This window comes from Crocodylus porosus, unplaced genomic scaffold (assembly GCF_001723895.1).
Source record: "Crocodylus porosus isolate Cpor-Errol unplaced genomic scaffold, CroPor_comp1, whole genome shotgun sequence".
Classification (NCBI taxonomy): Eukaryota; Metazoa; Chordata; order Crocodylia; family Crocodylidae; genus Crocodylus; species Crocodylus porosus.
In genome coordinates, this window is record NW_017728886.1 from 100,044,863 (window position 1) to 100,059,123 (window position 14,261).

Genomic DNA, 14,261 nt, shown 5'->3' on the forward strand with positions numbered 1-14,261 from the left:
GCGTAATTAGCTAATGCATATATGCCTATCCGCCCCGCATACTTAAGTAGTTAATTATAATGCACATGCGACGGATGACGTGACGTCATTTCATGTATGTTTGTATGAACCGGAAATGAGTTGTAAGAGTTTCTGCTTCTGCACACGTGCCCAGGAGGGAAGGGATAAAAGCCGGCTGAGAGTTTTCCTCGGGGGCAGGGTGGTCTTTTGTCTTCACTCTGACCCTATTTGCAAATATATCCTTTGTGTTACTAACAATGTATGCCTGAAGAATTATTATTCGTGAGTCTCCAAAGAAACGAACCACGATTTTCATATCATCCCTACCCCACCCCACCCCCCATCAGCCTTGTGGCAAGGGAGGAGCAGGAGGGGGCCAGAGCCCTAGCTGCTGAAGCGGCTCCATGACAGTCTGGCCTAGCCTGGGCATGAGGAGCTGGGAGCAATCTGGGCACTCAGCTCCCATGGCCCCAGCCCAAGCTGCAGCTGGCTAGGAAGGGCCCTGCCCCTATGTCCCAGTCTGCCCAGCTCCACCTTGCCCAGGGCTGGGCCTGGGCCTGTGGCTGTGGGCCAGGCCATCCCAGACAATTTCACAGTTCCCACAGCCCCTTCCCCAGGGCCCGGCCTAGCCCAGCCCCACCATCTGTCCACCTCACCTGGGGCTGAAACCACTTACAAATTCGGGGCCCTGTTGGGGAAACATGTTGGCAGCAGGGGGCAAGTGGTGCCTGTTTTAACTTCCCAGCTGCTGCTTGCCTCACTGCCATGCCTGGATACACCCTTCAGAGTCCCACTAGACTGGAGGGGTAGATGAGTCTGCTTTACAGGAATAGGCTTATCACGTTTTAAAAAAGGAAAAAAACCACAATCCTCTCATTAAATTTCAGCTGTCACATGGTTTCCTTTTTCATGGGTGACACTCTCCAACCAACCTCTCACATTTCAAACTTTTAAGTATTGCTACACTGACCCTCCCAGTTGAATGAACTATGCAAGTACGGCTTTATTGAAAATGGCTTTGTAAAAGTCATACAATTATTTTGTGAATTATAGGGTGAAAAGGGGGAACCAGGAGTTAACATTGCTGCTGATGGATCTCTAACAAAATTGATGAGAAGAAAAGGGCACAAGGTAGGATAATATTGTATTGTTTCGTTGGTGTGCGTATTAGCTGGGCCAGCCAAACAGTTTTTCTTCACCACTAACTTTCTCTCTGTCTTTTTCAAAGGGTGAACCTGGAGTATTGGGACCAGCAGGACCAATGGTAAAGTCCCTCACATTTTCAGTACAGACTTTTGATTTGATACAGATTGCCCAAACTTAAATTCAGTTAGCTTTAATTTTTCAGTCCCATTAAGTAAAGATGGAAAATAATGTTCATACCCACAGTCAGCAATGTAATTTGAAACATCTATAGACTTAGTCTTTGTGCATGCAGAAGGCAGGGCAGGGTGGTACTTTGGAGCCTAACCAGTTAAAAGGCATGAGCTTTCATAGGCAATAGCCTACTTTGTTGGCATCTGATGAAATAAGTTGTTGCTTATAAAACTGAGGGTGCTGACAGAAGTGCAGCTCCCAGCTGTAACTCAGAACACTTTCTGCAAACTGTTCTGAGTTACAGTGTTAGCCCAGACCAAACAGAAGTTCACTGTTGATTCCAGAGAGAGGGGAATCTAGCTGCGAGCTGGGATCCTGCAGCCAGGCTCCCATAGCAACAGAATCATAGAAAGTTAGGGTTGGGAAGGACCTCAGGAAGTCATCTAGGTCAGCCCCCTGCTCAAAACTTGATCATCCCAGCCAAAGCTTTGTCTAGCTGGGTGTTGAAAACCTCCGAGGATGGAGCTTCCATCACCTCTCTGGGTAACCTTTTCCAGTGTTTTACTACCCTCCTAGTGAGAAAATTCTTCTTAATATCTAACCTAAATTTCCCTTGCTGCAGCTTGAGACTGTTGCTCCTTGTTCTGTCATCTGCCACCACTGAGAACAGTCTAGCTCTTTCAAACCCCCCTTCAGGTAGTCGAAGGCTGCTATTAAGTCCACTCTCAGTCTCCTCTTCTCCAGACTAAATAAGCCCAGTTCCCTCAATCTTTCCTCATAAATCATGTCTCCCAACCCCTTCATCATTTTTGTTGCCCTCTGCTGGACCCTCTCTAATTTGTCCATATCCTTTCTCTAGTGGGGGGCCCAAAACTTCAGATGTGGCCTCACCAGTACTGAATAGAGAGGAATAATCACTTCCCTTGAACTATAGGCAACAGCTACCAATACAGTCCAGTATGCCATTAGCCACCTAGACAAGGGCATGCTGCTGGGTCATATTCATCTTACTGTCCACTGTAATCTCCAGGTCCCTTTCTGCAGAGGTGATGTCCAGCCAGTCAGCCCCTAGCCTGTACTGGTGCATGGGATTTTTCCGTCCCAGGTGCAGGACTTTGCACTTGTCCTCATTGAACTTCATGAGATTCCTTTTGGCCCAGTCCTCCAATTTGTCTAGGTAACTCTGAATCCTGTCCCTACCCTCCAGCCTATCTACTCCTCCCCCCCGTTGGTGTCATCTACCAACTTGCTGAGGGTGCACTCTATGCCATCTTCCTCGTTGATGAAGACATTGAACAAAGCTGACCTCAGGACTGACCCCTGGGGCACTCCACATGATACCAACTGCCAACTAGACATCAAGCAATTGATTACTACTCTCTGAGCCCAATGCGCCAGCCAGTTTTGTATTAATCTTACAGTCCATTCATCCAGACCATCCTTCCTTAGCTTGCCTGGGAAAATGTTGTGGGAGGCCATATCAAAAGCCTTGCTAAAATCCAGGTACACCGCATCTGCTAGTCTCCCCACATCCACAGAGCCAGTCATCATAGAAGGCCATTAGGTTGGTCAGGCAAGGCTTGCCCCGTTGAATCTATGCTGACTACCTAATCACCTTTTTCTCCTCCAAGTGCTTAGAAATGGATTTCTTGTGGATCTGTTCCATGATTTTTCCAGGGTCTTGAGGCTGACTGGTCTGTAGTTCCCTGGATCCTCCTTTTTACCTTCCTTAAATATGGGCACTATGTTTGCCCTTTTCCAATCATTGCTCACTGTTTTCAGAACAGGAGACAGAAAGGCAGTGGAGAGAGCTCATTCTTGGGGTTTCTCAGCCAGTGCTGAAGGATGGGGTAGGTTAGAAAACCCCAGACTGAGCTCCCTCCACTCCCTTTCTCCTCATCCATTCTGAAAACAGTGACAAATTAAGTTATAAGGATCTCCCAACGTGGCCCAGCAACCACTTTTTAAGCTGTCTTCAGCTCTGCACATGTGTTTGGTCATGGCTATAGACCATTTTCTGTGACCAGATTGGGCTAAAATTGTCCCTTCTATCTGTGGCCCTAATGCCCCTTTCTGAGCCAGTTAGTCTCTAAGGTGCCACCCTGCAGTACCTTCTGCCTGACTTCAAACTAAAATAGCTAACCACCTCTTTGTATATAGTACTGTGAACTACTCTAGTTGGTTCAGAATTCAACTTCTGATCCTGCATATATGTCCATTAGTTATAAATAGGATTTCAAAACTTGTACCCAAAGCTAGAAGCTAAATCCATATTCAGAATCTACATAAGTCTGACTTGATTTTTATAGGTGCCAGGTTCCTACAGTTTACTTAAGAAAAAGTGGCATTGGATATGATGATAAGGCTGTCTACTGAAGTACCCATTTACAGATTTAGATACTTAGCTTTAAATTTCCAGGTTTAAAATCTTTACTGTATAATGAATGGTACATCTAAAGCTTGATATTTAAGAACAGAAAAAATAAAAAGACTTGACCAACTTCAATGGAGTGTCAGCGGGAACAGTTTTGCTACAGTCAGTTTCAGTGAGAGGTACAGGTTAGTAATTTGTAATTCATTTACTTTAGAACTCATCAGCTATTTTGTTCTCAGTTGGAAAGGGCAGGAATAAAATAAATATCCCTGGTTATATAGTGACAATGATCTTTCTGATCACGAACATTCTTTGGGTCAAATTCATCCTTAGTAACGGAAGTCCATCATTTTCAGTGGGCTTACCTGAAGGACAGGTCTGGCCCTTTGCATTTTAGGAAGCTCTTAATTTCCTAAGCCCAAATTTGGACATGACACAAGTGCTCCCTCTATTTTAGTTTCCAGAGAGTAGACAAGCACTTTGGTTAGAGACAGATATTACACATAAACTGGTTGAATGTAGTATCAGACTTAACTGATTTGGGTCAAACCGGTTTATGCAATGTCTGTCCCAGACCCCTTTCTGGTTTGACTTAAACCAGAGTCCCCCAGCATCCCAGATGCTTTGGAGCCCTGGATGGGGCTCTCAGCTCCACAGCAGAGTTGGCCCCGCACCTTTGCTCCCTGGCTGGAGCTCTGGCAGAGACTTGCAGGCATAGTAGGGCCTGCCTGGCTTCCCCCAGCCCCATCCCCCTGCTCACCACTGGCTGCTCAAGCAGGAATCCCTCCATCCTCTCTCTCACAGCACAGACCATAGCCAGCATGAGAGGTGTCTGTGTAAGGCAGACAGGACAAAGGCACGCAGAACAGTGTCCACTTAAGGCTTTTTGGAGCTAATCAACAGGTAGCTGATAATGTGCCTCCTTTTCTTCCTTGGAAAAGGTTGTTTAAAAACAGCTTAACTAATGAGAAAGGCTTTGTTTTGCTGATGGGCTGATAAACATTGTGTAACTCCCTGCTGTGTAAGTAAATGTTGTGTAACTCCCTGCTGGCTCTCAGAGGAGCAGCAAGGGCAGGAAGGCTCCCTAATTAGAGCCTACAGTGGTGCCTGGCCACACCCCACTCAGCTCAGCAGTGTAGAAGGGATGGGAGGGCTACTCTAGCACCCCCTGGCTTCTAGCCTGAGCCACTGCAGGCATGTGCCTGTGTTTCGTCAGTCCAGAGGGAATGTCGGTGTGGTTACAAACCGTTTCAGCCTAGCCAGGTTAGACTAACCTGCAAAGATTGAATCAGTTCAGGCTCAGGCTTATTGAATGTCTGTCCCTAGCCTTTCTCATTCTTTCATAAACTTCAGTAGTCTCAGTGGAAAAAACTCAGTCCTGAAAATTATGTATATAGTAGTGTGCAGTAAGTTAAAGTACAGCAAGCAAAATTTTCAAATGTGGGCACAGGTGATGGCATAATGTAAAATTAAATGCATCTAAAATATTAATGTAAATGCTTAATGTATATTAATACATTGACTATTTAAATCTCTACTTGTTAGCTACCTGGCTGGTAATGTGCATGCATAGATACCCACTCTGCATGGGCACACCGCATGTTTGAGAACAGACAGCATTTAAACCTCAGCACACAACTTTATGTAGCCACATTTGCAACAAAAAAAAGTGTTTCAGCACTTAAATTAAATGTCCTGAAGGGTCAAAGTAAAATCCTGCTGTGATAGTGTTAGTCTACATAAAGTATATTTGTGGCTTAAGTCAAGTCATCTGGCTGGTTCACTCAGATTGACAGGAAAGGCAGTTTGCTCCTAAAGGCTTGACAAAGGCTTTGGGATCAACACTGGGCAATAATTGAGAGGAGAGAAGAATTGTTTGAGACTCCATGCTATGTCCGACCTCCAGAGCAGTAGTTTGGTTGCCTCAAGCTCATTCTGCATGTGTTTTCTGTCAAGAATGGGAATCCTGGTTTGTTTGCCATCCTGGTGAAGTGTTATGTTCTGTGCAGCAGCGTTCCCTCTAAGTTGTGCAGTGTGCGCAGCCACCTAGGTGCACTCATGCCACTCAGCTAGGCATGCCTACATGGCCATGCACACCACACAGCTTAGAGGGAGCGCTGCCATGCAGTTGAGGAATGTCCCATGTGCGCTGCCTTTGAGCACACCATTCACTTTCTGGTTTATGTTGTTTCCCTGTAACCTGCTGGGTTGATGAATTATGAAATGTTATGCAGTTATTTAAACCACTTTAAGAGCTGATTTTCTCATTCTTTCTTCTGTTAACACAGCATGCCTCTGTGCCAAAAAGAGAATTTTAGCAGAGGCCATGGTCAACACATACTGTAATTAAGGTCTTTGGGACTTCGCTGTTTTACTGAAATCTGTTTGATGAACTAGCTGAGTGTGTTGCAAGATGCTTCGTTTGATTTATTATGTGCAAGATTAGGAAGAACTTCTGGTTAGCTAGAGAAGTTGTAGAATCTCCATCCCTGGAAATTTTCAAGAGTGGGTTAGACAGTCACTTGACTGGGATAGTTTAGTCAGGGGTGATCCTGTCCCAAGCAGGAAGCTGGATTAGATAACCTAATGAGATCACTTTCAACCATACTTTCCTATGGTTCTATGATCTAGAGAAGATCCAAATTTACACCATAAACTTCAGTTGCATGTTTTCTAGCATGTGTTATTGTGGGATAAGTTTGTTTTCTCTGTTAACCAGGAATGTTGCCTCAAGGCACACTCCTTTTCTGATCTGTTCTCCCTATCTCGCGCTACGATCATTAAGGTTCCTATTATACCATCAGATAATGCCCATGGAGTTCCATGTATTCAACATTACATAATGTGGATGCCTCAGCCACACTTGTTGAAACAATTGCATTGCAAGAGAATTTGGTACATTTTCATAGTTTCATAGTTGGTAGGGTCAGAAGGGACCTGCGCAGATCATCAAGTCTGACCCCCTGCCACGGCAGGAAGAAGTATTGGGGTCAAACGACCCTGGCGAGGTAATCATCCAGCCTCCTCTTAAAGACCCCCAGGGTAGGAGCCAGCACCACTTCTCTTGGAAGTTGGTTCCAGATCCTAGCTGCCCTGACCGTGAAATAGCACCTCCTGATATCTAGCCTAAACCTACCCTCTGCCAGCTCATGACCATTATTTCTAGTCACTCCTGCTAGTGCTAAGGGGAACAGGGACTCCCCCAGTGCCCATTGGTCCCCTCTGACCAGTTCATAAATGGCCACTAGATCCCCCCTCAGCCTTCTCTTGTGGAGGCTGAACAGGTTCAGGTCCCGTAGCGTCTCCTCGTAGGGTCTGCCCTGTTGCCCCCGATCATGCAGGTGGCTCCCCTCTGGACCCTCTCCATGTTGTCCACATCCCTCCTGAAGTGCGGTGCCCAGAACCGGACATAGTACTCCAACTCAGGATCCTTCCTTAGGATTTGGTCAAGCCTGCCAGTGCCTAGAATCTTTCAGTTTCTCCCTTCTTCCCAGGTCATTGCTTTACCTCCAAGTGCAAGTAACATTGATTGCAATAACATCTCAAGGCCATGAAAGTGTGTGGGATAAATGGATAAGCATTTGATCATGGTAGCACCCTGCCATGACCGTAGGAATAACTTAAACAAATTTATACTGAAGATAAAAAGGAAACAAATTACAAAATAAAACCTAACAGATGAAATGGTGTCACACTTCTCAGTTCAATCTGCTCCCCACCGTCCTGTCCAGGAAGGGAATTAAAAACCTGGTAGCTGCTGCTACTCCCCCTGCTTCTGTGCAGGATCTGGCATGAAAGATAGGCCTGCACGGGAGAGAGAGGAGAGTCCTTTATATCCCTGGAGCCTTGGATTACTGTAAATTTAAATGCTGTTAGATAAAACTAGATAGAATGTTAGTTATTGTAATAATGAACCCTTGTTAAGGAAGGTTTTTAAAGATGTGGTACCCACTTAAGAACAAGAATATCATGATATTTGTACCTCACACTTGGATTAAATTTAATCTGAACTATATTTTAAATCAGTAATGGAATTTGATTGGGAATTATTCTAGAAAATTTAAACCAAAAGGGGTCTAAAGGAATCACTTTTAAAAACCTGTAAATTGTTCACATTGTGTTTCCTTTATATTTTTCATGTTAGTTTCATAATTTATTTTAATACTTTATTTTGTTCTCTTACTGTAAGCCACCCCAAACCTTTGTTGGTAAGGACATCATGTAAATCTAATCAATAAATACAGTTAATTTTAATAATTTTTTTAATGCTTTTAAATTCAAGATGCCTGAAAGGTCCTTAAAACTAGCTTCCATGTTGTAATGTTTGAACAACCCAGCGGTTATATGCTTGTCCTCACCCTAAAAACACTCTCTTGATCTGTTGGAAGTTTTTTATTAAATACCAGATTCACGGATTCCTAGTCTGCACACTAGGCAACACCTGTGACAGGAGTGGCAGCAGGCATCAGGCCAGCTGCAGTGGCTGAGATGGATGGGCTGGTGGCAGTAGTTGCTGTTCGCATGCCCCCTCTAACTGGGCACCTGGAGCTGATGGCCCAATTGCCCACTGCTCCTTATGCTGTTGCAGACTCAGATGTCATTATCAGTGGGCTTGTGAGCCTCTTGAAGTCACTGTTATCATTGAGAGCAATACTTTTACATGCTATACATTTTGAAGTTCACTTTAATTTAATTCTAATTTCTCAGTCTGGGCACAGTAGCAACAGAGATGGCAGCATTAGACGTATGGCTCTCAACTTGAATGTGCTTGAGTATTGCTCATATTTTTTCCTAGTTATTTATTCTTCAGTGCATCTCTTTTCTGTGTGTGCATATGCAAAAAATTAAAATATATCATCCATAAGCTGAATTGTCATGCATTAATTGCCAGATAGATAAGATAAGCTTTCTTATGAATATGCATTATATTTCTAAGCAGCAATGTTGTAAATAGCCAAGGACAAATAGTTGCCACTTTGGACCAAAAGGATGAGGTGGCTGACAGTCCATCAACCTGATGATCCCTCAGTCTGGAGGAGGAGTCAACTCCAGTTGGTTTTTTAAGTTCAGACAATAATAGTATATCAAAATTCTATGACCTAAGCATGTGGTATGTGTGTGTGTGTGTGTGTGTGTGTGTGTGTGTGTGTGTGTGTGTGTGTGTGTGTGTGTGTCTGCAATCCCAAATAGATCCTAAGCTTCCTAAACATCTTAAGTAAACAGGCAACATGGTTAGGAAGTCTGACTGTGAAGGAGGAGACCTGGAGTTATTTCTCTGCTCTGCCACAGATTCACTCAGGAAGTTGGCAAGTTACTTGACCTTCTTTGTCTTGGTTTTTTATCTGTGAAGTAGCAATGATGATAACTAACTTTATGAAGAGCTTTGGGATGTGCACATAAAAAACACTATATTAATACAAAGTATTCATACAGTTAGCAACCTTTTGGAAGAAGCAAGAGAGAAGACAATTAGTGGCCTTGTCTGCAATGCTTGCCTCTAATGTCTTTGACGATAATCGGCCAGCCTTATACCCTATCCTGTTCTCCAGGTTTCTGAGAAGTCAACGAGGCCTCCTGCAATCTCAGGCTACAGAAATAGACTTTAGGGGAAAGTATAGATCCCCTTATTCTATAGAAGCAGCACAGTAAGGCCTCCTTCTTTTACTGGCACAGCCCCTGCACTGAGCATAGGGCTTGAAATGTCCCAGAGAGCTCTTTCTGTAGTAGGTAGGCACACCTCTGGAAATTGATGGGCTTCATTCATGTAGGCAATATCCTAGTCAAAGACAATGAAAAATGCAGAGAGGCATGAATGTGCTGTTATCCCTATACTCTGCACCATTTCAGCTTTAAGTGGAAAAGCTCTTCCAGCTGAGAGGACTGCTTCAGCACTCCAGGTTGAACAATAGATGTGTGTTGCATGTCTGGGGTTTCATGGCCAATCTGTCAGAGACAACACAGTGTAGAAGCAAATTGCTGTTCCTGATCGAAAAGGTGGACTCAAAAGCTGTAATTAGTGCTCTAATAGTAGTAGAATTCACCTGCTGTCCTGTGACTGATCCCAGACTTGTAAAACTCCTGGACATGGAAATTGTAAGAGACAAAATGTGTCAAAAATGATTTCAGATGAGGATGGGAATCAGAGTGTAAAGGTGGAGTCATAATCAAAATGTGATAGTGATGGCTGACATGCTTCAAGTAGGAACGGATATGGGGGTAGAAAAACAATTCTAACCTCAAATGCGTGCAGTCAAAAAGAGTGATAGCATGATATGCTGGGTGCCTTTCAGATTAGTGCTTCCTAGAGGCATTCAGAACAGGTCCACAGCTTTATTACTTTTAAGGGTACTATTTTGCAGATCAGCTCTCTGATTTGTTTTCTTCCCTTCATTCATTTATTTCTTTTTTTTTCCCCAGCTGTCCCACTTTCACGTCATAACTCACTTATCTCATTTATTATTTCTACTGCATTTTCATAACTTTAGTTTCTATTACCCTTTTATTATCCTGCTATACTGTTAATCATTTTCCCGTCTGTTTTAAACTCCACTTTTCTGATTAATGATGAACAATAGAGTGGAAATATCAGTCTTCCTTATTATTTACCATTAGATTTCTTTCAAGCTCTGCAGTAACAAAGTTTTGTCAATTTCTGTGCCACTCAATATGCCATTGTCAGTTAAAACAGACTGTCCAAATTATGGGCAGCTGGGTAGTGGCTAATCTCTTTCTCTCATAACATAAAAATTCATTAAACATTATAGTGCAGGTGATTAAACTGATTATTCAAATGACATATTTAAGTGAAATTAAGATTTCTCATAATTAAGCTTGCAATTCCATGGAATGTATTTTTGTGTGATGTTTTGCCTAGTAGGTATTTAGAAAAATATTGTATAGGTATAATTTTCTGATTCTGTAAAGCAGTGATTCTCAACCAGGCTGTACTAGGGAGACTGTAATAAAGGTTAGAAAGTCCCTGGAGGAAGCCAGATTATAACCTACAATATGGCTCCATGTGCCTGTGTGTCTCACACCACATGGTGTCAGAAATGGGCCTGATCCCTCTCTCTAGGGGGGAAAAAAAGGAAAAAAGACAGAGAGAAAGGGAAGCCCCCAAAGTTTTCTGTTGGCAAGCATTTATTTTGCACATAAATATGCCATCTGTATTCTTTCCATATAATCAAAGCATAAGTCACTGTCATGTTCCATATAAGAATTATTCAATTTTGCTCTTTTTCTTAGCAGCTCACAATATCTTTCTTTTCTATTCAGGGACCAATAGGACCTTTGGGACCCAAAGGAGAACTTGGTTTTCCAGGACGACCTGTATGTATTAGAGTCTCCCAGATGACATAAGAAAAAACAACTTATTCTTGTGCAGATATGAAAATCCTTTCATCCATTTCAGGGCCGCCCAGGATTGAATGGTCTGAAAGGTGTGAAAGGTGAAAAAGGCGAAACATATGTAAGTTCTGCAGAATTGCTACAATACAGCTCACTGTAAACACAAATGTAGTTAAACTCCCGTAAGGAGGCTGATGGATAGGAATATGTTCAAGAAATAAAAGCAGCCTTAGAGTATCTAGAAATGGTGACATGGCTATTCTATTTTATCTACTAAATAATAACTGTTCACAGCCAAATTATTTAGCCTTACATCCAGATGAGTAATACATACTAGGGGGAATAATCTTACTGACCTTAAGGAATACTCACATATGTGTTATTCATTGTGTGGCTTGATTAGGTCTGGGGCAATGCAAACACTTCCCATCTGGTATAGTACATAGTGCATATAGACACAAGTAGTCAGTGCAGTCTGCATTTCAGGTAGTGTCTATTGTATGACTGCAATGCAGCGTAGAGAAATGTGACCTGGCTTTACACTAATTGCCATGGATACTGGTAGCACTCTAGTAATTACAACAACAGAGTGAAGTTAAGCTGCCAAGAAGCTACAAGTCAGTACAGCTTGTAAACATTTCAGTTGTCTATTGGAAATGTAAATATTGTTTATTGTAAATTTTTGTTTTCTAAATGTCTAAATATGTAGGCCTAACTATAGTACTAAAAACTAATGGTATATATGTAATAAGTGTTTGCAGGATTGGATCCTGTGATAAGATTTGCATGCCTACATATATCCTATGACTGTTGAATGAAGAATATCAACTAAAGTCCATTTTGGGGACCAGAAGTTGTGCCTGCATGTCCTGTTTTTTTGCAGTATTGCTGTTTAACCATCTTGTAAACACACATTTGACTGTGAAACCCTACCCAGAGTCCCAGCTATGTTAGCAGCTGGACTCTTTCTTTAAAATGACTACAGATTCCTCTAGTACAAGAAAGAGTTTATGGGGCAATGTTCATATCACAGAGATGGTATCTTAGCTCTTCACACTGTTAGTGGGTGCATCTATATGTGATGTTAACTGCGCAGTAGCCTAATAACACTGCGCAGTAGGGTGCTGGGCAAAACCTATGCTAATACGCTACTGCGCTGTAATATTAAGCTACTGCATAGTTAGTATCTGTAAAAACCCGTGCTCTGGTGCGACTGCACAGTAGCACCAGTTACTGCACATTAATTTAGTACTTGGTTATGCAAGTACTAAAATTAATGTGCAGTAATTATGGCACATTAATGAATGTGTAGAGGTGCCCAGTGAGTTCTGTTACTCTCTTTACTGTATTTCAGTTGACAACATTTAAATTATTTCTATTGCCTTGAAAATATTGAAAACAAAGTGAAATCCTTTGTAGCAAATACAGATGATGATACTACTTTACTTATCAAAAAAGGTTGGGAGATTACTTGAAATATCCTGGCAAGAAGAAAATTTCAGGTACTAAAAGGCAGAGAGAGACATTACTACAGAAAATGGCTGGAGGCTGGAGCCAAATAAATTAAAATTTGAAATTAGGCACAAGTATCTGTGTGAAAGGAAAATTAGTCACTGGAACAAGTAACTACAGAACATCTTTAAATCAAGACTGGATGCCTTTCTGGATTATATGCTTTTGCTTTAGCCAAACACAAACACAAGTAATTGGCCTCAGTGCAGTGATAAATGAGTGAAATTTAATGGCATGTGCCTTTAAAGAAGAGGAAGTCATACTAAACTCAGCAACTTCTGAATTCAGCCATTTTTTTAGGCAAGATGATTTTAATACCAAAACACACCTCTTCTAAATAACTTAGCAATTTTTTATTCTAATAAGCCAATGTAGCTAAAGTAACTGCTGCTCAGTTTGGTGGAAAATAAATCAGGCTTTGCAATGGACAGACTAATCTCTGCCCACTCCCCTTCCTCCTACAGTCACCTTCTGGACTTCACCACCCAGCTCAGTCTACATTATCCTTTATGCCTAAACCTACAAGAAAGAAAAGAGAAGTGCAGTAATATCAGATAGATAAGGGTGATGGTCCATGAGGACCAATTCCAGTGTCCAGGACACCCCATGGATGTAGTTATAAGTGTTATATGCCTAACTGCGTTCTGCTAGGTCACCATGGCATAAATCCAGAATAAGCTCACTGAAGTCAATGCAGTTGAATCTGGCCCATTTGTACATTATAGTACAGCATAGTTTGCTTTCTTAGTTGTTCTGGATCTCACTCCTTCAGGCTGTGAGGTTTTTACATATATCCTGGATTAAAATATGCACTGGTTTAAATGCCATTTGTACAGTAAAGTTTGTAATTGTGAGTCTCAGAAGTTTGAATAATCAATCCAAAAAAGAGGGGGGGAAGGGGGTGTTAAGAATAAAGGTTTTCCTTATACCTAGCAGGGAGGAAAATGGATTTTTATTTTTTTTCCTGAAAGCGAATGTTTTAGCTGCCCATGAAATATTAATGGTCAATTTTTGCAATCCTTATTTCCTTTTTATAGGTATAACTTGTTCATGCAAACAAATGTTTTGCCTAATTTTAGACCAGTTAGCAGAAATTTCCATGTTTATATTGAACCCTCTGAATACTTTGCCCTTCTTTTTCTCTGTCAGCTGTCCCTGCTGTTCAAAAGGTTGTATATAATGATCTTTTCCCTTTCTCTTCTTAGGGTCATCCTGGCTTACCTGGACCTCCAGGGCCTCCTGGGCCACCAGGACGTATAGCATACATCAAAGGAGTAAGTATCACTGTGGTCTATTAGTCCGTGTGGCTATACCAAAGCTACAGAAATGATTTGCAAGCTGAAACCTTGACAGTTATTTTAGACTAGTGACTTTCAATTCGGGTGCCATAACACCCTAGGATGCCACAATGTCCTTTTAAGGGTGTCATAGGGTGCCATTCAATAGTAGCACTGTTGCACATCATGCATAAATACTTGTATACCTAAGATAAATCCAAACAGGAATCCATGGTGTCAAAAACATTCTGACCTATTGTGGTCTGTCTGAGTTCATTGTAACAGAAGAATTGCTCTAGTATTTTTCTGTAACCAAAAATGAGTGAAAGCTAAGAAGTGGCATTTTCTAAGAAGTGCTTTGCATCTAAAAAGGTTGAAAACCACTTGTAACAGGGGCTGCTACCCCTGGTACTAAAAGTGAGGGAGGCTAGCTG

The 14,261-nt window shown here is 42.1% G+C and overlaps 1 protein-coding gene across 1 annotated transcript in view; it reads left to right on the top strand.

Annotated features, from left to right (window-relative positions):
• Positions 1-14,261, top strand: part of COL15A1 (collagen type XV alpha 1 chain) — a 175,735-nt gene that overhangs the window by 123,454 nt on the left and 38,020 nt on the right. Inside the window, exons 20-24 of the mRNA XM_019536236.1 lie at positions 1,054-1,131; positions 1,229-1,264; positions 10,967-11,020; positions 11,103-11,159; positions 13,756-13,824. Of these exons, the coding sequence (XP_019391781.1) occupies positions 1,054-1,131; positions 1,229-1,264; positions 10,967-11,020; positions 11,103-11,159; positions 13,756-13,824 (294 nt within the window). The remainder of the gene's footprint in view (positions 1-1,053; positions 1,132-1,228; positions 1,265-10,966; positions 11,021-11,102; positions 11,160-13,755; positions 13,825-14,261) is intronic.